Genomic DNA, 21435 nt, shown 5'->3' on the forward strand with positions numbered 1-21435 from the left:
AGATCAGATTTCATAAAGATGCAAGGAAGATCAGTGGAGTAGAAATGGAGAATGAGAAGGAGGAAGTAAGGAAGGAAAAGAGAAATATGGAATGAATCTAACAGAATGATAATAAATATCATATATGGGGAAAGAACTAATTAAAAATAAATAATGGAGTGAAAGGAAGGTCAGTAGAGTGGAGGAGGGAGAAAAGGGAGTGGGAAGAGAGAATGGGGATTGAAATCTAATTCCTTGTATGTTGATTAATTCCTTGTATGTTAATAATTTTGTCAAAAGGGATCCAAATACTATGTATAATTATATTGCATTAATAAAATTAAAAATATATTTTAAGAAATACTCAATAGACACACAAAGATGTTCACAAAAAAAGAAATGGAATATTTAATAATAAAAGTAGAAATTTTTTTTCCGAGGACACACGAAAGGCTTTTGAGAAAATACAGCTACCATTCATGTAAAAAATGCTGGAGAAACTTGGGATAGGAGGAAGGTACTTACCTTAACATTATAAAGGCCATATATGATAAACCCAAAGCCAACAGTATACTGAATGGAGAAAAACTAAGGGTTTTCCTCTAAAATCAGGAAATAGCAGTTTTGTGAATTATACTTTTTAATGAAGCTAGTCACATTATTCTTTGTTGTAAATTTAGGAGGTCAGTAGGCATTCTGAACTTTTTCTAGTTAATGTTAGCACATACTAAAAACATAAGTATATATATTTTTAAAATTAAAAAAAAAAAACTTGGTACTTAAAAATAACATGGTTAATTCTACAGATTCCCGCAATGGATAGACGAATCATTACACCTTATCAAGATGGACCAGATATTAGCTATTTGGAAATAGAAGATGGAGATATCTTTTTGAATGAAGAAATAAATATGGAACAAAATTACTCGTAAGCTGTTTTTGTTTTATTTTCTGTCCTTTTCTTCCTTCCTTCCTTTTTTCTCCCCCAGTCTTGGATACTTGACATTTTATTTTGATATTTTGGAAAAAGAAGTTGAAAAATTTATATTCTTTCTTAGTCTTGTTATAATATAGAATAAATGTATAATTAATCCTTGCAAATCTAATAAATGTATCAAGTATAAGTATAAAAAGAATATAGGCTTTAGTTTAAACATATTCGATCAAATAAGTACAGTAATCTTAACTATCTTCCAATGTGCTGAGATTACAGTAAAGAAATTTGAAAGGTCATATTGTACTACAGCAGAGAGAAGAAGAAAGGAGCAAACAGTCCTCAGGATATGTTAAGAGTTTTGGAATCTGGAAAGTAGTTCTGAAGAGTAATGACTTAAAAAAAATAAAGCAGTTCTGGAAATGCTTAAGAATTAGTGGTATCAGATTTATGAAGACTAGGGTGAGTACTTGGATTTAAGGAGCATTAGATCCCTGGTCCATTCCTAAGCCCCATTCAGCCAAGGGATTGCCTCTCTGCCATCTTGGTAGAAGAGTAGAGATTTACCTTTGGAGAGATTGAACTAAAGAGGTTCCAAAGAGGAGAGCACCAGCCAGAAATGATGTGCTATTTTCAAATGATTCCTCTCTAAGGAACTTATTTCAATAGATTATAAGCCTACAGTGACTGACAAAATATCCCAGATTCTATATAATCCCTTAGAGTGAGCTGACTTGACCAGCCCTGAATAGAATTTGTAATCACTGTTGTAGGTTAACTTATCGACTTATTACAGAATTACTCTTACTCTGTTTAGTAAAATAACCTGTTAAAATGAAATCTTTGGGTGTTCAGGTCATTTACTATATAGAGCCACTGTGTACCTCACTGAAAAACTACTCTTGGGTTCCAGAGGTATTTTTTTCACTTATTTCTTAAATTCTCTCTTCCTAGTGTTTGGTAGCATTTGGGGTACTATAAGTTGGACATCTGACTTAGATATATTATATTATATTAAAAGTTATAATAAATTTATTAACATTGATATAAATAACTCATTTTATTTCTACAAAATAACACTTCATTGCTGACCCTTGTAAGTGGATAAAATATATAATGAGATCTATAATTTTTTGGTTAAAATAGGATAGTTATTTCCCTAATAGTACTTAATTTAGGGAATTAATAAGCATTTTCTGAAATTCTTAACAAATTGTCACCAGATATTTCTAGGTTAAGATCTTGGCTAATAAAACAGTGTGTATAAATGTGAACAGTGTTTTACTTTTTTTTTCTTTGTAAAGGTTTTATTATGCTTAAGGGTCTTAGTCCTTGACAACAGTTTTCTTCCTGGTGGGTAGGGTATTTTCAGCTCTTCTTGCTACCTCTTGGCACATATGTGTTTTCTTGGTGAACTTGAAGATTTGTTGTCCTTGGAGACCTTGGAGCACTGCTCATACTCAGGAAAGCTATATACCTCTTGGATCATGTCTGATGTGAACTTGGTGTATTTGGTGAGGCACCATGGTAGTGGCTGTGCCTTGTCCTGCTTCTGTTCATAGTCTCTTTGTAGCACTTTTTGAGGCCTATGACTAGCGTTTTACTTTTCCACATATTTTCCTTTTTACCATTTTGTTTTTAATTTTTCACAGAAATGCCAGGATGGGAATAATAATATCACAGTAAGACCCAGTGAAATTAAGTAATTTACTCAGATCTACATTGGTGAATGTAACTAGAGCTTGCCTGTGCTATCATAGTTTCTGTTTGACCAAAATATACTATATTCTGTTGGTTAAAATGCATAGTTTTTCCACTGTTTCATCTCTAATTCATTTTCACTTTTGTGTGTGCTTTTTTCTAGGGAAATCATGTTTAAAAAGGCAAAAACAAAAGCTAAAAAGAAGCCACGTAAGCGTTCAGATAGTTCTGGAGGTTATAACCTCTCAGACATTATTCAGAGTCCACCATCTACAGGTCAGTGAAAGTGTTTTAGCATATATTTCCAATTTTAGTCTTTGATGTCTTGTTACCTTATTCTATGTGCTACGTGCTATCTGCTGGAGCACATAGAATATAGTCCTTTCAGAAGCTACAAAATTACAGTTTGTATTGTGGTATCCACTCTGAAGTTTGCTCTGGCAGCACAAAAGAGACATTCCAATGAATTTGAAATCAAGGAATACCTGTTAGAGGAAAGTGATGTCCCAGCTGGAGCTTTAAGATGAAGAGAAATTAACCAAGAAAATGAGGCAGATGGACATACTTAGCAAAGGGGACAATATATTCCCAAGTGGACTTAGCCATGTAGTGATGTAGTGTGTGTGCAGATAGGAGATACATTGGATAGGGTCAGATTTTGGAGGCTATTGTTTGCCAAACTAAGGAATTTGGAGTTTTATTTTAATGGCTGTGGGTGATGAATTTTTAAAACAGGGTATGATTGAATAAAATTTATGTTTTTAGAAAGACTATTCTGTCCAGTGGCATAGAGGTTTAGTATGGGCAACATATGACAGATTATATTGTTATGTTGATTTAATTCAAATATGTTAATGCTCTAACTGAGATGCAATTTATGTGCATAAAGAGGTTATAATCTAATCAAATGTAGCACATTTTAAATCTAGGAATTATGTGGTTTGAAAATAAAAGGCAATGTTTTTCTAAATTCCTTTTCTCAGTCTTTTCTTTGGAAATCTTTTAACTTACTGAAAAGATGAAAGAAAAATACCAATAACACCTATATACTCAAGTTTGTGTGTATGTGTATAATAATAGATACTTTTGAGTACTGATCCACTTGGAATAAGTTTTAGACATGACATGTTTCCTTAAATATTTTAATATGAATCACCTAAGAATGAAACCACAATACTATTGTGGTTTTCTATAAAACCACAATACTATTATCACAACAAGACAATTAACATTAATTCACTAGTATTGTTTAGTTTTACATTCTATATCCAGATTTCCCTGATTATTCAAAATTGTTTTATAGCCTTTTTAGTTTTAATCTTTAAAATAATCCAGTGTTCTGTCAAGTTAAACCCTGCTTTTGCTTATTTATATCTCTTTAGTCTTAATTAGAACAGTATCCCTGGTATCTTTTTGTTTTGTATTTTTCCCCCCACAATTTTAGGCTGGTAATATTATTGACTGTTGCACATTCTAGGTTTATATGATCTAGATTTATCTAAATTTTTAACAGTTTCTCTAGATAAAATGTGAAATATGACAATAAAATAATGAGACTATAGTATGGCTTTTGTAAATGGTAGGTATGTCTGTCTATAGCACTAAGACATACCTTGTACAGTTTCTATCAGTCAACTCCATATTAGTGACTTTGAAAAGTAAAAGACAAGCATCGTTTCACATCTCTTAGGAAAAGATAGCTGTTATGCAGAAAAAAAAGAGGGTGTTTATTTTTGTTTAATTAGCTATTACAAATGGGGTACTTAAAATGTTAATAAAGCTCACAGGGAATAATATCAAGAATAATAGTTTTAGATCAACAAAAGATATGAAAAGCATAGATAATATGCCTAAGTTGGTTTACGAAGTACTGAGAATATTAATCAGGAGACATAGTAAATGGGAAACATGTCTGAAGACCTTTGCAGACTTAAAACTGTAGTTTTCTATTTTCTGTTGTGAGTTATATCTAGCCCTTAGGAAGAGCCGTTGGTAGATGGATGGAAGGATAAATAGACAGTCATCAACTTAGTGATATCCTAGTCACCTAAATGACATAAAAAAGGGCAGATATTTGATTTGCTTTTATGTTATTTTTAGTACATGTGTTAAAATCTTAGCATGTCAGAACTCAAAGAGACCATAGTAATGAAATAATTTATATTCCTTACTTTAAACCTCAGAAAACTTAAGCGATTTGAGGTAGTGGCAAAAAGAAATAGAATTTACTTTCTTGATTCCAATACTATATTTTTCTTGCTGTACCATTCTTTCTGTAGCCAAAGTTGATAATGGTTAGAAGACTAAATTTAAACAAAAGACCTAATTATGGAAATAAATTAAGAGTATGTGGCAAATTTCACTGAAGACATTGTGTGAAGGTTTAGCATGTGTGTTGATGCTTAAAGTTACACGATTGACATTCTGTGAAAGTGTTAATATGCAGAATACAAGGTGTGAAACAAAGGCAGGCATTTAGGCTTCCTCAGTTATCTAAGAAGTGGTATATACATTTCATAACACTTTACTTCAGGAGATAAACTAATTTAAAATACTCCCAATAGAAGACATTTTTTACAGGGGGAAAAAAAGAACACCAACTCTCAAACAGATTATAATCGACTTCTCTAGGAATCTCTGCTACTAGGCTAGTCTGCTGGATAAAGGAGAGGCAAAAAGGCCATGTGCTTCCTCTGACACAGATGATATTAGTCCTTTTCTGCATGAATGTAGAGATTTCTGTACAAGGAGAGAAAGACAAAGGAGAGGAGTCTGGAGTTCCTTCATTTCTTCTTCTTTTTTTTTCTTTTATGGTGGAAAAAAGGTCCTCAACCATTGCTTCAAAGCAGATCCCAAAAACTATCCTCCTCAGTTTCATTGCATAATTGGCATGTAATCATGATGAATAACACTATTGTTTTACAACCTCTTTCATTTTATTTTTTTCACTTAATCTAATATCTTTCTCCAGTTAGCTTGAATGATAAGATTTTGGTGTGGTGAATATAATTTAAATTTTATAAAATCTGGTTAAGTGGAAGCTTTTAGCTCTCTATTTGGCTCATTGACTGTATTGCATATATGTAATTTTTATGTGTTTAAATTTTTTTGGTTTTGTTTTAACTTCTTACTTTAGGATTATTAAAGTCTGGTAAGACCAATTCTGTGGAATCTCTTCCAGAACTATTGACATCAGACTCTGAAGGAAGCTATGCAGGTGTGGGTAGTCCTAGAGATTTACAGTCCCCTGATTTCACAACAGGATTTCATTCAGATAAGATTGAGGTTAGTTTTATAAAGCACTGTTTCCTTACCTTTAGTTTTTAGATCTGTATACAGTTTAACTTTAGTTTTTCATTATTTTTACTCAAACTTTAAAACACTGTCCTGGCTGGTTTATAAGATAAAATTAATACAATATGTGTAGTGTTAGTTTCTCAAATTTGTATAACCTTCCTAATTTTATTCAATGACTCTTTCAAACCCTTTATGAATGTTATGTCTAATCTTTCTACAAGTAAAATAGAGTGTTGATGTGTAAAATATAATGATGTAAAATATAGTAACACTATGTAGACAGTGAAAACTATATTTGTAGATGAATTACTGAATTGTCTTTTGTGAAATGTCAGTTAACAGAAGATAAAAATTATCAAAGGTAAAGTAATTTTGAAAATAAGTCTAAATTCAGATTCTACTAGTCCCTTTCATAGTATTAACTAGAGCAAAACAAGCTGGAATGATTTGAGATCTTCTAGTCTAGCATAATTGACATTAAGCTGCAGGATTCCTAGTCTGGGTATCTCTGAGGAATGCATTTTTTAGACATCCTGACATTTTATTCCATAGTTTATAATCTATGGGGAAGGGAAATATCTACTTTATTTGAGATAGACTTATTTTTCTCTAATTCCTGTACATCCCTAAAGCATATTCTAGGGCTGGGGATGTAGCTCAGTGGTAGAGCACTTGCCTGCACATGCAAGACCCTGAGTTCAATCCCTAGTATTGCCTTTAAAAAAAAAAATAATAATCCTAACTTTTAGGAATTCCTAAGACAATAGAACTTATGCTTTCTACCCTGTCTTGTTCTAGGCCTCAAGGATTGATTATTTTAATGTAGGGTAAACATTTGGGGTCAATTATTATTCAGATAAGATTGGTCTGGAATATAGAAGGCATATTGTGAATGTCTTATAATAGTAGAAGAATTAATCCTGGCAATAGAAATACTATTTTAATAACTTACTTGACCTATTATAATATCAGTAGTTTCCAGGTCCCTTTTGAAATATCAGTATTATTTGACTTTAATTTTATTCAGAGTCCTTTAATTATGTTCAGAGTGACTTTCTATGACATTTATACCAAATTTTCATTTTGTTTCATATCTGAAGTTGTGGACATTAATTTAAAATTGCTGCTTCATATCTTACTGTATAGCTTCTATATATTAACATTCTTGTTTACTCTTTGTATAAATATAAGTTTAATAGGCAAACATTATCCCTAAAAATTATTCTCCAAGCTCACAATCATCTGATTGTTTGAGAATTGGTTAAAGCATTAACCTGTAGAAGAATATGAATTAAAAATGTTAGATGGTTTATTATCAGAAGATTTTCCATAATGTAACTAATATTTGTTAAGAATCAACTACATATTAGCTACTGAGCTAGGTATCTGCTCTTATTAACTTTAATGTTTTTTTCCCCTTCCCTTAGGTGAAAGTTAAACCTTATGTTAATGGTACAACTAATACATCTTCTAGGGAAGATTTCAAACCATGGGAAAAATCATCAATACTTAAAGTATCTACTCCACAGCCCATTCCCAGTAACAGAATTGATGTAACAAGTTCTTCCAGCTGGGTTGCTGGCTCTTTCAGGTAGAATTTTCATTTTGTTCTGTATCTGAGAAATATCATTAATTTTAATCAAATGAAAAAATTTAAAAAATATTAATATACTCTACTATACATAAAATTACCTATATGCATACAAATTGCTAATCAATATAATAGGCTTATCCCCCACCCAGGCAAAATATAGTTGTCTTTGTATTATTGTCAGTATATTATAGCATATTTTTCTTTGTTAATGTATATTAATTAAAACTCCTACTCAAGGGGAAGGTAATGATGGAGAAAGACTGATGCATATGTAAGGTAAAAAGTCATAGAAGAGAGAAGTTCTGCTGTTCTGTTGCACAGTAGGATAACTATAGATAATAATATGCTGCTTATTAAAAAAAAAAAGCTGAAAGAAAAGATTTTGAATATTTTCACCATAAAGACCTGATAAATGTTTGAGGGGACAGTTTTACCTTGATTGGAATATTTCATAATATATATGTATGTTGAAAGATCACATGGTATTTCATAAATAGGTATACTTTTTATGTGTCAGTTAAAAACTTAAAAACCAAGGCAAAAACAGAATTAGAAAAAAAGCCCATCTTCCTTTTAGGAAAACCATTTTTTTTTTTTTTTTTAATTTGTAAGCTTTATGCTTTTTGAGCTACCTTTAGGCCATGAAGTAGTATTAACTGGAACATCATAATCTTTGTTCCATATATGCATAATAGAGCACCTTATTATCTCACAAAATATATTATTATACAGTTAAATGTTTGCACCTTAGTGGGTATTTAAAATCTCATAAAATGTACTGTTCATTGTTAGTATATCTGAGGATATTTATTGAATGTTATACTATCTTTTTACTTATATTTTATGCATATTTTTCTTTTATTTAGAAGTCAAATGAAGGAGTATTTGTAAATAGAAAGCATAGTTTGCTTTTTTGTAGGGCTGTAGAGCTTGTGCTTCATTTTTATGTAACTACTTTGGTTGATTATAGGCTAAAACTGTCAAGTGACTTATTGATTATATTATCACTCTGACCATTTGTGCAATTTTTTTGAAATGTGCTCTGTTATGTATTGGAACAAAGTATATGATGTTTCAGTTTATGTTGCTTCATGGTCTAATGGTAGCTCAGAAATTAGTCTGAAATGTTTTGGCATTCTAAGTAACATAACAATTTCTGGGGACATCTGGAAACATATTCTGAGTACTGATATTAGAATATTTTCTAAACATGTCTTAAAAATAGTGCCTAGCTATATAAATTGGTCAATATTTTACATATTAATGCATACATAAACAATTCTACATCATTCTGAAGTATCATCTAGTGGGAATAAATACAGAAATATAGTAAATATTTTTCTTTTTGAAAGAAAAAACAGCAGGTTATCCTTCAATATATAGTAATATGACTTATTTTTAGCTGTATCATAGATTTCATTTAGGTTAGAAACTGTAAAAATCATGGAGTATTTTTTTTTTATGGTATAGCTAGCTACTTTTGGTGGGTTTCCAATATTAATATTGTTGAATATCCTAAGGTTTTCTAGAAAATGTCTGTTTTTGTTAATACTAATAAGAATTTTGTTATCAGCAAAACAATTCTAAATTATACTTTCATTATTAATCTACATATAATTTATAGTTTCATTGAAGTTTGGGGTTGGGTTTTAAAGGTAATTGAAGGCTTTTGTAAAGTAATTCTTTAATTTTTTTTAGTCCTGTCAGCCCTCCTGTCGTGGATCTCAGAACCATCATGGAAATAGAAGAAAGTAGACAAAAATGTGGAGCTACACCTAAGTCAAATTTAGGGTTGGTTAAAAAAATCATAAAAAAAATTATATTCCTGTCCTAAAAAATTGGAAAGATCCATTGGATCGTTCTCATTATTTCTCTGCCTTTGATCTAATAGATTTAAGCCTTTTTCTAGGTAATTTAACCTTTATAATATTTCTTAAATCTGTGTAAAGATTGAGTTAAGTTGATAGACTAGCTTTTATACAAAACAGTATCACATGCTAGAAACCATGTGATCTGTTCTTGAAGAAAAATCAAAGAAAAAGCAAAAATTTTTAAGCTTTGTAATGTAAATTATCCTTGAAAAGTATATAAAGGAGGAATTAATCATAGCTATTACTTAATGATTGATAGTATAAATTAATATCACCACTGTTGATACTTTGTGAACATCTTGATCAAATAGTAAAGTCACACCAAATAAATAGGAAATATTATCCTTATCTCTAACTTTCATTAAAGAAATTCATGCTAATTGGTTTAATTTCTAGCAAAATTATTTCTCATGATATTAAACTTTCTCAGGAGCAGTGAAACTAATTGATTTAATTTAATTTAATCTTCAGCAAAATGGTTTCTCCTGGAGTTAAACTTTCTCAGAAGCAACGAAAAATGATCGCATTGACTACCAAAGAAAATAATTCAGGAATGAGTAGCATGGAAACAGTTTTAACCACTCCTTCCAAAGTCCCCAAACCAGTGAATGCATGGTATGTATCACTTTTATTAAAATTAGCTTAGATTGGTTTATTAGTTTATAAAGTGATTCTTTACTCCTGAGGTTTTCCCTGCCTATATTAGCAAATATTTCATTCCTTCCTTTGCTTTTAAGTCAAAAATGGGATTTTTTTGTTTTGTTTTAATTTTTAATGTATTGACATTATATCATGATTTTCAAATGTTTTTCATTATGAATATAATTTCTTCTTGTTATTCTGCTAAACTTCTCTTGTTAAAGTGACTTAAAATAAGTTTACTTTTTCATTTTATAATAAATAAAATGCACCACAGGACATTTTCATAAAAGCAAACTTTATTTTTAGTACCCTTATTTCTTTGTCCTTTTGTATGCATCATAAATGTCTTTACGTAGTTATACAAAGCTTCTTGTCACTTTTTTAAACAGTGCTGTTAACATTACATTATTTATGTTTTCTCTATTATAATTTACCCAAAGTGGCATAATTATAGGAGTAATCTTCGAAGAGGTCAGATGACAATTTTGAGATGTGTAAAACAGGCTGTATTCTGCTTCCCTTCCATCTGCCCTTTTCTTTGTTATCCACATCAGAATATCTGGAAACCAGTTCTAGAGAAGCACATACATAAGTAGTGTGAAGGGTAAGGAAGAAGTAGAACCCACTTTCTTTCACAGGAACTGAGGGTGATCTTGGTAGCCACCCTTAGTTTGGGAAAATCCTTCAGTGTCCTAATGCTAAATTATTCTGTTTGTAAAAGGGAATATTTTTCCTACTAAGGGGGAATGACACTCAGTTTTGAGTGTTGCCAGTGGGAATTAACATAATGCTAGTCAGAGCTGCTAATAGGTCTAAAGTACAATTTCTGACCAAAGAAAGTAAACACAAGAAATTGGAATACTGAAGTAGAAGAAAACTGAGGATGACACTTGAGAAAATGGTCTTAGCAGAATTTTTTTTAATTCTTCAGTATTTCTTAAACATCTTCCACATGTAAGGCATTCTTTTAATTTCTGGTGATATGACAATAAAGCAAGACCAATTTTCTTATTGCCTTTGTAGGTTTTATGGTGTAACTGTTAACAACATTGAGTTGTGTTTTCGCTGGTGTAGAAAATAGCAAGAGGGAAAAAAGTATTATTGAAATAATCATTAAGATACTAAAATTATTGTAATTTGAAAGCATTAACTAACTACGTTTGGAAGCATTTGGCTTAGTAATGTTGTTTTAGATGTGCCATCAATTGGTTTCCTTATTTAAACAAAAAAATAAATGAAAAAAAATACATTTGTTTTCTTAGAGGCTTCTGCCTTAGAACCTTGTGTTTTTCTCTGGTCTGAACTGGGTCTTTTCTAGGCCTGTGGATTATCTGCCATCTTGGATTTTCCTTAATTGTCATCTTAGAAATGTCCTTGCTTTCCTCCAGTATTTAATCTGGTTTTCTATGTTTTGTGTTTGTCTGTTTTTTGATTTATTCCATGTTTTGATGTAGTACAACTCCAGTAGTTTGCTGACAAAGAATATGTACTGCTTACGTTTTTGGAGTTTTTTATTCACGAACATTTTGTTGTTTTCTTTTTTATTATTGATTGCTAGTTAGATTGGAACAAGATTCTAAGTTGGGATCCTTTGGAGAATTTGTTCCTTTTTGTTATCCCTGTGGCTTTTGGGAAGTCTAATATCATTTGATTTCCATTTCTTTTTATGGTACCCCCCATTATCCTTCTTCCACCTTTGTTTTCCCCCTAGAAATTTATAGTTTTCTTTATTCCTAGTGTTCAGAAATTTCAAAATTATGTACTTTCATGGGGTTTGTTTTGACATATTATTTTGAGAATTTGTGTTAATTGAAAACAGCATGCCCTTAGGTTTAGAAAAATTGTATGAACTATTCCTTTGATAACTTTTCCTTTTGTTTTCTCTAAAATTTATACTAATCAGATATTGGTCCTCCTGGATTTCTGTAATTAATTTTTCTACTGTCCATATATTTGTCTTCCCATTTCATATTCTCAAATATTTCCTTGATTATTTTCAACTATTAAAATCTTTAATCACCAAAAAAAGGCAACATATATAAGAATGTTTGTAACAACATTATCTGTAATAACTAAAGTTGGAAATAGCCTAAATATCTATCAGCATTAAATGGATGCATTTTTTAAAGTAATAGAACACTACCCAGTGATTAAAAAATGAATTATGACTAAATACTATGTGGATGAATCTCACTGATATAATATTGTGGAAAAAAAGCCAGTCAGAAAAAAGAAATATGGTTCCATATATGAAAAGTTAAAAATAGTCATTGACTTATATTCCTGTTTTATTCACTCTTTTCTGTATATTTCTTGGTTCGTTTTAATATTTTATTCTTTAGATTTATTGATTGTTTTAAGTTCTGATTAGAAGCACCATGTGCCTGTGTGGAATGGGTATGACTTTAGGATGCTTTGCAATATCCTTAGGGTATCCTTAGGAAGCACCACCCTAATATTGGTTACCTCCTTGATATTTTTTTTCCTTGGTCTCCATAGGATGTTGATGATTTTTTTCCCCCTCCCTTTTGGTACAGGGGATTGAACCCAAGGGACACTTAACCATTAAGCCACATTCTAGCCCTTTTTATTTTTTATTTTGAGACAGGGTCTTGCTAAGTTGATTAGGGCCTTGAAAAACTGCTGAGGATGGCTTTTGAACTTTGAATTCTCCTGCTTCAAACTCCCAAGTCACTAGGGTTACAGACCTGTGCCACCATGCTTGGGGGCATGTCAATTTTTTTAAAGAACAGATAAAATTATTTGTTGTGAAGGTCTATAAATTTGGTTGCCAGCATTTTGGAAGCTGATCAGGGTGAATAGTTTAGGGCAGAGACTAAAGTTTTCACTGGATATAGATTTTCACTCACTTTACCATTTATTGTATAAACTTGTGCAGAAGCAAATAGTTTGCTTCTGCCTTTCTATTTTACTAGTGTCTTTGAATCAGATTTTCCTTTTGATAAGGTATGGGAGGTGCAGTCATGTGACCTCATGAAATTAGGACATTTACTATTCTCAATTATGCCAACAAATAAACTTCAAAAACCAGTTTTCACATTTTTAGCCATGTTCTTAATTCAGTATTTGATACAATATATGAGCTTTTCCGGGTTTTTGATCTTTTCACAGTACTACCACCTAATTGATAGCAGGCTTTTTTTTAAATTCCCACTCTACCAGCTATCACTCTGCTTCTTCATTCTCCAAAAACATGTTGCTATTTTTAGTCTGTCATCTCTTAATATCTTATTCTTTTTTTGTGTGAGGTGGGCTTACACACTTCTGGTTGCTTTTCTATTCACTTTAGGTGAAATTTCAGGAAAAAAGTATTAAAGGGAAGAATAGTTATTTATTTGACACTTAAGACTTGAATGTTCAAATTTAGGCAAAATGTTTCTCCAGTAATTATTAGCAACATGAGCTCAGAGAGTCCTACTTTGAAGGCACTTTCTAAATTTTAGAAGTAGTCTATTATGAAAATATTCAGGAGAAGTCTAGAAAGATAGGAAGAAAATGCCATGAAATTTGGCCCAAAACGTAAATCAGTGTACTTTTCATTGAGAAGTATTTGGCAACTATTAAATCTAAATGATGTTTATTATAAATTTATTTTATGAAAACCTACTTGGAAAATTTAAATACAAACAAATGAGTAATGAATTTTGTGGCAAATTACAATTTTATTTTGAATTATTGTAAAGGTTAGAAGTGTCTTGAGTTGTCATAAAATTAATAATTATGCATTTTATAATGATAATACACTTTTGTTAAATCTTAAGGATCTTTTAAAGTTGATTTCTGCAAAATTATTTTGAATATATTCATTGTTTTTATTTATACTTATTAAAGAGTGAATTGAAGCAACTTTGTAAAGTATATATGTAGAAATGTATATATAAGTATATATTTAGAATAAATATATACATATATTTTTTATTAGATTATGAGAATTTTATTCTAAGTTAATGGCACAAATCAAAACATTATAAATTTTAAGAACACATTCACATTAAATAGTTAATATTTGGTATATAGGAACTTTGAGGCATGTTTAGTATAAATTGAAATAAAATTATTAGGTTTTTAATTTTCTTTCTTTATGCTATATTTTGTAGTGCTGGGAATTCATAATTTTCTTTCTGAGATTTCTATAAAATTGCAAGGAATTCTAAATTGAACTGTGATTATTGAGTAGATACAATGTGGTGTGCTGGTTTGTATGATTAAAAGTTATTTTAATTTTATATTATGTATAGAATTATCTTTGAAATTATGAAGTAACCACAGTATTATTTATAATGATAACACTTGATTTTTACTTTGGTACACACAGTACCTGAGTAGCACATATGCAATACATGCTAGAAATTTCTGAGAACATCCCTTAAACGCCTTGGTTTAAAAACTCACTGAAAGAATTTAAACTTTTTTCTACTTTAATAAAATAAAAAAATGATCTGAAATTAGCATTTTAATCTAATTTGTGGATTGTGTTTCAGAGTCTTTTCATGATTATAGTATTTTAAATATTTCTCAAATATACATTATCACTTCTAATGTATCATCTAATCAGAATTTATTTCTTTACAAGATGTTTTTATACTATATCTTAATATTAAAGTTAATGTGCAGTTCATCATTTGCAAATCACAGATCAGCCCTCTAAATCTGCTTTTGGTTGTGGTAGGATTTTTGGTAGCCTTTTTACACATTATTTCACCTAGTATATAAATTCACAATTATAGTTTTATTCTTGTTGCCTGCAATTAGATGTGGCAAAGTAAAGTATTAAAGACAATTGTTTTTTGCACGGGAATGAAGTTCTAACCATTTGAATTTTAAATCTAATGTGAAAACATTAAGTATATATGAGATTTGGCCACTTTTCATCTTCAAGTGTTTTACTTGGAGAAGTAATACATTTCTCATCAGTCATCTTGAGTGGAAGAATACACAGTCTTCATGGCCTGGCTTGATATATGAATGCAATTTTTTCCAAATTCCATCGAGAACTAGCTAACATATATAGAGTAGTTTCCAATTATTCAACTTTTTTGAGCTAGAAATGTATTCATTAAAGTTTCAGGGGTACTTTAGCTGAGGAATACAATTTTTGTTAATTTTCATGTGGATATAAATGTCTATAAATATTTTTCCATGAAGTTTCTGTGGCTACTCAAATGGAAAATAACCAGAGCCTATGAGGAAAGTAAAATTGTGGGAAATTAGACACTGTATCAAATCATGGCATAATCAGTGGAAAGAACCTTGGAATTTCTTTGAAGAATTCTTCATACCACATTTTATAATTGATCACTGTGTGTAACTAATGAATGTGTGAGTTAAAACATTTTATAAGCAGTCTTACTTATTATTTATTCTTGGAGAGCTTTTACCCTAAGTAACTTCTTAAAAAAACCTGTGGGATAGAAATCATGTATTACATCTGGGAGTCCCCAGATTAACCACTAGAATGAATTTGACAACTTGTACGTTTCAATAGTGATAGTTCCAGGTTTCTGTATTTAGAAAAATAATTTACAGGAGACACTCAGGGAATTTGCTAGTAAGAATATTTGCGAACACTGTTCCCAACAATTAATGATACACACTGTATTTTATATCATAGTTAACTTAAGATATGTGTGCTTTTGAGGGGAGAAAGGATTTGGGAAGGAAATTTGAACTGTATGTGTGTTTGACTTTTGTCTTCTGTATATGTGTATGTTTTGGGGAAAATTTTTGTGATAAGGCCAAAGATTAGTTCTCTTGAAGGAATATTGTTAACATGAATAGCTTAGTAGGTCATCTTCTGATGCAAATCTATAAAGAAAATTTCTTCATATTGTCTCAGGTTTTATGTAGGGTAAATGACTTCAAATATGGACTCAGCATAACAAATTATCCCTACAAAGCAGCTTAAAAGAAACAACAATTATTTCTCACAATACCTGTGAGTCTAGAATGTTAGCTGTGTTCCTCTTCAAGCTTCCCAGTGCTGCCCTTAGGGTTCATCCAGAACTATAATAATCTTAAGGATTGACTTGCAGAGGGCCCTCTTCCAAGCTTACTCACATGGATATAAGTTGGATTGACATTTTTCCTCCTTTCATCACATTAAAGATGTCTTCCCACTTCCAGTGAAGTCTTTTGGACTTCATTGTTTCCATAACAAGCTAGCCATTTTCATATTGTGTTATACTTCTATGATTGCTTCAATGAATTTTTTTTTAATCTTTAGTTTTAAGTTGTTTGCCTATGATGTCCCTAAGTGTGATTATCTTTGCATTTATCTTGTTTGATGTTTGTTAAAACTTAGATTTTTAAATTTTTTCTTCCACCAAACTTGGAAAATTTTCAGCTGTTGTTTCAATATTTTGGTCTGCCATCTCACTGTCTCTTCTGCTTACAGTACTTTTCATATCCTGTAATTCCCCAAGGCTGACTTTTTCTCACTCCTGAGATTTCTATTGTTTATATGATTCCTATTGACTTCTTAGTCTACAAAGTTCATCCAAGTGCTAATTTTGTCTTTTCAACATCATTTTGTTCTTTTTTGTTTCTGTTCCTGTACTGAGTTTACCAGTTTTTTAAATTTTTTTTTTATTTTTATTTTTTTAAAGAGAGAGGGAGGGGGGGAGAGAGAGAGGGGGGGGCGGGGGAGAATTTTAATATTTTTTAGTTATCGGTGGACACAACATCTTTGTTTGTACGTGCTGCTGAGGATTGAACCCGGGCCGCACACATGCCAGGCGAGTGCGCTACCGCTTGAGCCACATCCCCAGCCCAACCAGTTTTTTAATTCCTTCTGAGTATATCTTTGCTACTGTTGTTGTCTGAGGCATAGTTACAATAGCTATTTCAGTATCCTTGCTATTTTCAACATCTAGATTTATCCTTAGTGGTATTGTCCACTGATTTCTTTTTCTTTTTTTTATTTTATTTTATTTTATTTATTTTTTTTTATTGTTGGCTGTTCAAAACATTACATAGTTCTTGATATATCATATTTCACACTTTGATTCAAGTGGGTTATGAGCTCCCATTTTTACCCCATATACAGATTGCAGAATTACATCAGTTACATATCCATTGATTTACATATTGCCATACTAGTGTCTGTTGTGTTCTGCTGCCTTTCCTATTCTCTACTATCACCCCTCCCCTCCCCTCCCCTCCCCTCCCCTCCCGTCTTCTCTCTCTGCCCCCTCTACTGACATTCATTTTTCCCCCTTGTATTATTTTTCCCTTTCCCCTCACTTCCTCTTGTATGTACTTTTGTATAACTCTGAGGGACCTTCCATTTCCATGCAATTTCCCTTCTCTCTCCCTTTCCCTCCCACCTCTCATCCCTGTTTAATGTTAATCTTCTTCTCCTGCTCTTCGATCCTACTCTGTTCTTAGTTACTCTCCTTATATCAAAGAAGACATTTGGCATTTGTTTTTTAGGGATTGGCTAGCTTCACTTAGCATAATCTGCTCTAGTGCCATCCATTTCCCTGTAAATTCTATGATTTTGTCATTTTTTAATGCAGAGTAATACTCCATTGTGTATAAATGCCACATTTTTTTTTTATCCATTCATCTATTGAAGGGCATCTAGGTTGGTTCCACAGTCTTGCTATTGTGAATTGTGCTGCTATGAACATCGATGTAGCAGTGTCCCTGTAGCATGCTCTTTTTAGGTCTTTAGGGAATAGACCGAGAAGGGGAATAGCTGGGTCAAATGGTGGCTCCATTCCCAGCTTTCCAAGAAATCTCCATACTGCTTTCCAAATTGGCTGCACCAATTTGCAGTCCCACCAGCAGTGTACAAGTGTACACTTTTCCCCGCATCCTCGCCAGCACTTGTTGTTGTTTGACTTCATAATGGCTGCCAATCTAACTGGAGTGAGATGGTATCTTAGGGTGGTTTTGATTTGCATTTCTCTGACTGCTAGAGATGGTGAGCATTTTTTCATGTACTTGTTGATTGATTGTATGTCCTCCTCTGAGAAGTGTCTGTTCAGGTCCTTGGCCCATTTGTTGATTGGGTTGTTTGTTCTCTTATTGTCTAATTTTTTGAGTTGTTTGTATACTCTGGATATTAGGGCTCTATCTGAAGTGTGAGGAGTAAAGATTTGTTCCCAGGATGTAGGCTCTCTATTTACCTCTCTTATTGTTTCTTTTGCTGAGAAAAAACTTTTTAGTTTGAGTAAGTCCCATTTGTTGATTCTAGTTATTAACTTTTGTGCTATGGGTGTCCTATTGAGGAATTTGGAGCCCGACCCCACAGTATGTAGATCGTAGCCAACTTTTTCTTCTATCAGACGGCGTGTCTCTGATTTGATATCAAGCTCCTTGATCCATTTTGAATTCACTTTTGTGCATGGCGAGAGAAAGGGATTCAGTTTCATTTTGTTGCATATGGATTTCCAGTTTTCCCAGCACCATTTGTTGAAGATGCTATCCTTCCTCCATTGCATGCTTTTAGCCCCTTTATCAAATATAAGATAGTTGTAGTTTTGTGGATTGGTTTCTGTGTCCTCTATTCTGTACCATTGGTCCACCCGCCTGTTTTGGTACCAGTACCATGCTGTTTTTGTTACTATTGCTCTGTAGTATAGTTTGAAGTCTGGTATCGCTATACTGCCTGATTCACACTTCCTGCTTAGCATTGTTTTTACTATTCTGAGTCTTTTATTTTTCCATATGAATTTCATGATTGCTTTCTCTATTTCTACAAGAACTGCCGTTGGGATTTTGATTGGCATTGCATTAAACCTATAGAGAACTTTTGGTAATATCGCCATTTTGATGATGTTAGTTCTGCCTATCCATGAACAGGGTATATTTTTGCATCTTCTAAGATCTTCTTCTATTTCTCTCTTTCTTTTTCTTACTCATAGTTTTGATTGGTTAACATTTGATAGCAAGGATTGACCATTATATTGGAAACTATATTGTTAAATTTTTCACATATATATTCTCTGTATGTCCATTAATTTCCAGGAATGCCATTTTACAAAATGGATGTTCTAGCATGATCTTTGCTTTCTTTTGCAGGGCATCTTCTCTACATTCAGCTTCATCCAAGTCATTCCGGGATTTCTTACTAGAAGAAAAAAAATCTGTTACTGGTCATAGTTCAGGAGATCATGTCAAAAAAGTTTGTTTTAAAGGAACTGAAAATTCTCAGGCTCCAAAAGTTGTAAGGTAATGAAGCAAAACCAATATATTTTTTACCTTAAACTATTCTATGGTTGTTATATGGTTTGAAATGATAAAAAATTTATGAGGCAGTTTTTTTATATTCAAAATTAAAAGTAGTATTCCTATTCCCTTTCGCCTTATAATTTTTTCCCCCTAAAACAGTATTGAGGTATTTGCCTTACAATAAACTGCATGTATTTAAAGTATACAATTTGAGGTTTTAATATATGTGCATATTTGTCAAATCCTCACCACTTTTGAGATAATGAACATAATCATTCTCAGAATTTTTCTTATTTCCCTTCCCCGATTACCAGTTTACTTTTTTCAGTAGAGACTAGCTTGTATTTGTTCAACTTTTTCATCAATTGAACTATATAGTATATACCTTTTTTTATAATCTGTCATATTTTATTCAGCACGATTATTTCAAGACTCATCCGTGTTTTAACCAGCAGTTGATTACTTTCTTTTTCTTTGCTAAATAATATTTTTCTGTATGGATATACCAGAATCTACTCGTCCCCTGTTGATTGTACCTTTAATAGTTTTAGATTTTTTTCTCTAGCTGTTTTTGATATTCAGTGTATACATATAAAACAGCTTATAGCCTTTTTTTTTTTTTAAAGAGAGAGTGAGAGAATTTTTTTAATATTTATTTTTTAGTTTTCAGCGGACACAACATCTTTGTTTTTGTATGTGGTGCTGAGGATCGAACCCGGGCCGCAAGCATGCCAGGCGAGCGCACTACCGCTTGAGCAATATCCCCTGCCCCAGCTTATAGCTTTTTTACATAAAAATTTATAGGTAAAATTTTTTTATGATAGGCTTATAAATAAAAGTTGGGTGCTATGTAAAATGTACAAGTGTTAAAATTGGCAAAAATTTATTACATGTTTTTGTATCAGACATTATGCTAACTACTTAAATTACATATTGGTGAAAAAAAATCAATATAGCCCCTACTCATAGAACTCACAGTCTAAAGAAAATAAAAGCTTAAGCAAATAAATAGTTCCATGAAGCATTATGAAGAGGAAGTATTAGACTCATCATTCAGTTTCTACATTTTGTTTATTATCAAATATTAAGAAATCTGGTTTTAAATAAATAGTTTAAAAATGTTTTAAATCTGCTCTTGGTAAGTTTAAGAGCATTCTTCATTTAGAAAGCTAGTAGAAGAAGCTATATTCTGAATTTATATTAAAGCAAAGTAACTTGGCAATAGGAGTGAACATGCTGATGATCTTTGGTGTATTAAAAATATTAGTTTCTGGGACTTGGGGTTGTGGCTTAGTGTTAGAGCTCTTGCCTCACACTTGTGAGGTACTTAGTTTGATCCTCAGCACCACATAAAAATAAATAAATAAACAAAATAAAGATATTGTGTCCATTTACAACTAAAAAATATATTAGTTTAAAAAATGTCTTTAAGAAAAAGTAAATACCAACAAATCCTCTGTAATGACCCTGGGTCTCATTTTTCACCTTTATTGTAATATTAAAAAAAATAGAATCTGAAATAGTCAGGATCTCCCTAAGTTACTAAGGGCTTCAAACTTAGGATCCTACTGTTTCAACCTCCTGAGCTATTGGGATTACAGGTGTGCACCACTGTGCTTGGCACCATTTTTTTATTAGTGTGATTCTTTATTATTAGTGTGATTCTTCCCATCTGAGTTTAAATATGCTCAGGTTCCTCCCATGTGGTCTGGGTGGGATAATTAATCCCTCACTCAGTTTCCATATTTAATTCTAATAATTGTCCTATAAGTACCAATCCCACACTTCCTTCATCACCAGATTTCTCAAAAGAACTGCCAGTTCCCACTCATTCTGTAACTAATTCTGGCTTCTACCCTCACTGTTAAACTGAAAGCAGTTTAGGCTGAGTTCAATAATAACCTTCATATTGCCAACATCATGGACTTTTTATGTGATTCATCTTACTAGAAGTTTAATTACAGGTCATTGATCATGTACTTTCTACACTATTTGTTTAATGAGCCTGTGTTCAGTTTATCATGTATATTCTAAAGATTCAAAATAAGTATGTCTCCTGCCCCTATCTATCTGAGCTTCAGATTTAGTTATCCAAGTATCTTGACCTTTTCATCCTATCTGGATGTCCAGAATCAAACTTAACATCAAAAATGTTGACAAAACATAAAACAACCTATTTTTCCTGATTTTTAATCCTCAGTAAATAACATTTGGAAATC

General features: G+C 31.8%; 1 protein-coding gene across 3 annotated transcripts in view; it reads left to right on the forward strand.

Annotated features, from left to right (window-relative positions):
• Positions 1-21435, forward strand: part of Ibtk (inhibitor of Bruton tyrosine kinase) — an 81293-nt gene that overhangs the window by 48741 nt on the left and 11117 nt on the right. For 2 of the 3 annotated variants that reach the window (XM_071613242.1, XM_027928274.2), the window contains exons 20-26: positions 786-907; positions 2778-2890; positions 5751-5899; positions 7339-7502; positions 9204-9296; positions 9848-9991; positions 19067-19216. In XM_071613242.1, coding sequence (XP_071469343.1) covers positions 786-907; positions 2778-2890; positions 5751-5899; positions 7339-7502; positions 9204-9296; positions 9848-9991; positions 19067-19216 — 935 coding nt within the window. The remainder of the gene's footprint in view (positions 1-785; positions 908-2777; positions 2891-5750; positions 5900-7338; positions 7503-9203; positions 9297-9847; positions 9992-19066; positions 19217-21435) is intronic. The other variant, XM_071613241.1, reaches the window with a different exon arrangement.

This window comes from Marmota flaviventris, chromosome 6 (assembly GCF_047511675.1).
Source record: "Marmota flaviventris isolate mMarFla1 chromosome 6, mMarFla1.hap1, whole genome shotgun sequence".
In the NCBI taxonomy this organism is placed as follows: Eukaryota; Metazoa; Chordata; class Mammalia; order Rodentia; family Sciuridae; genus Marmota; species Marmota flaviventris.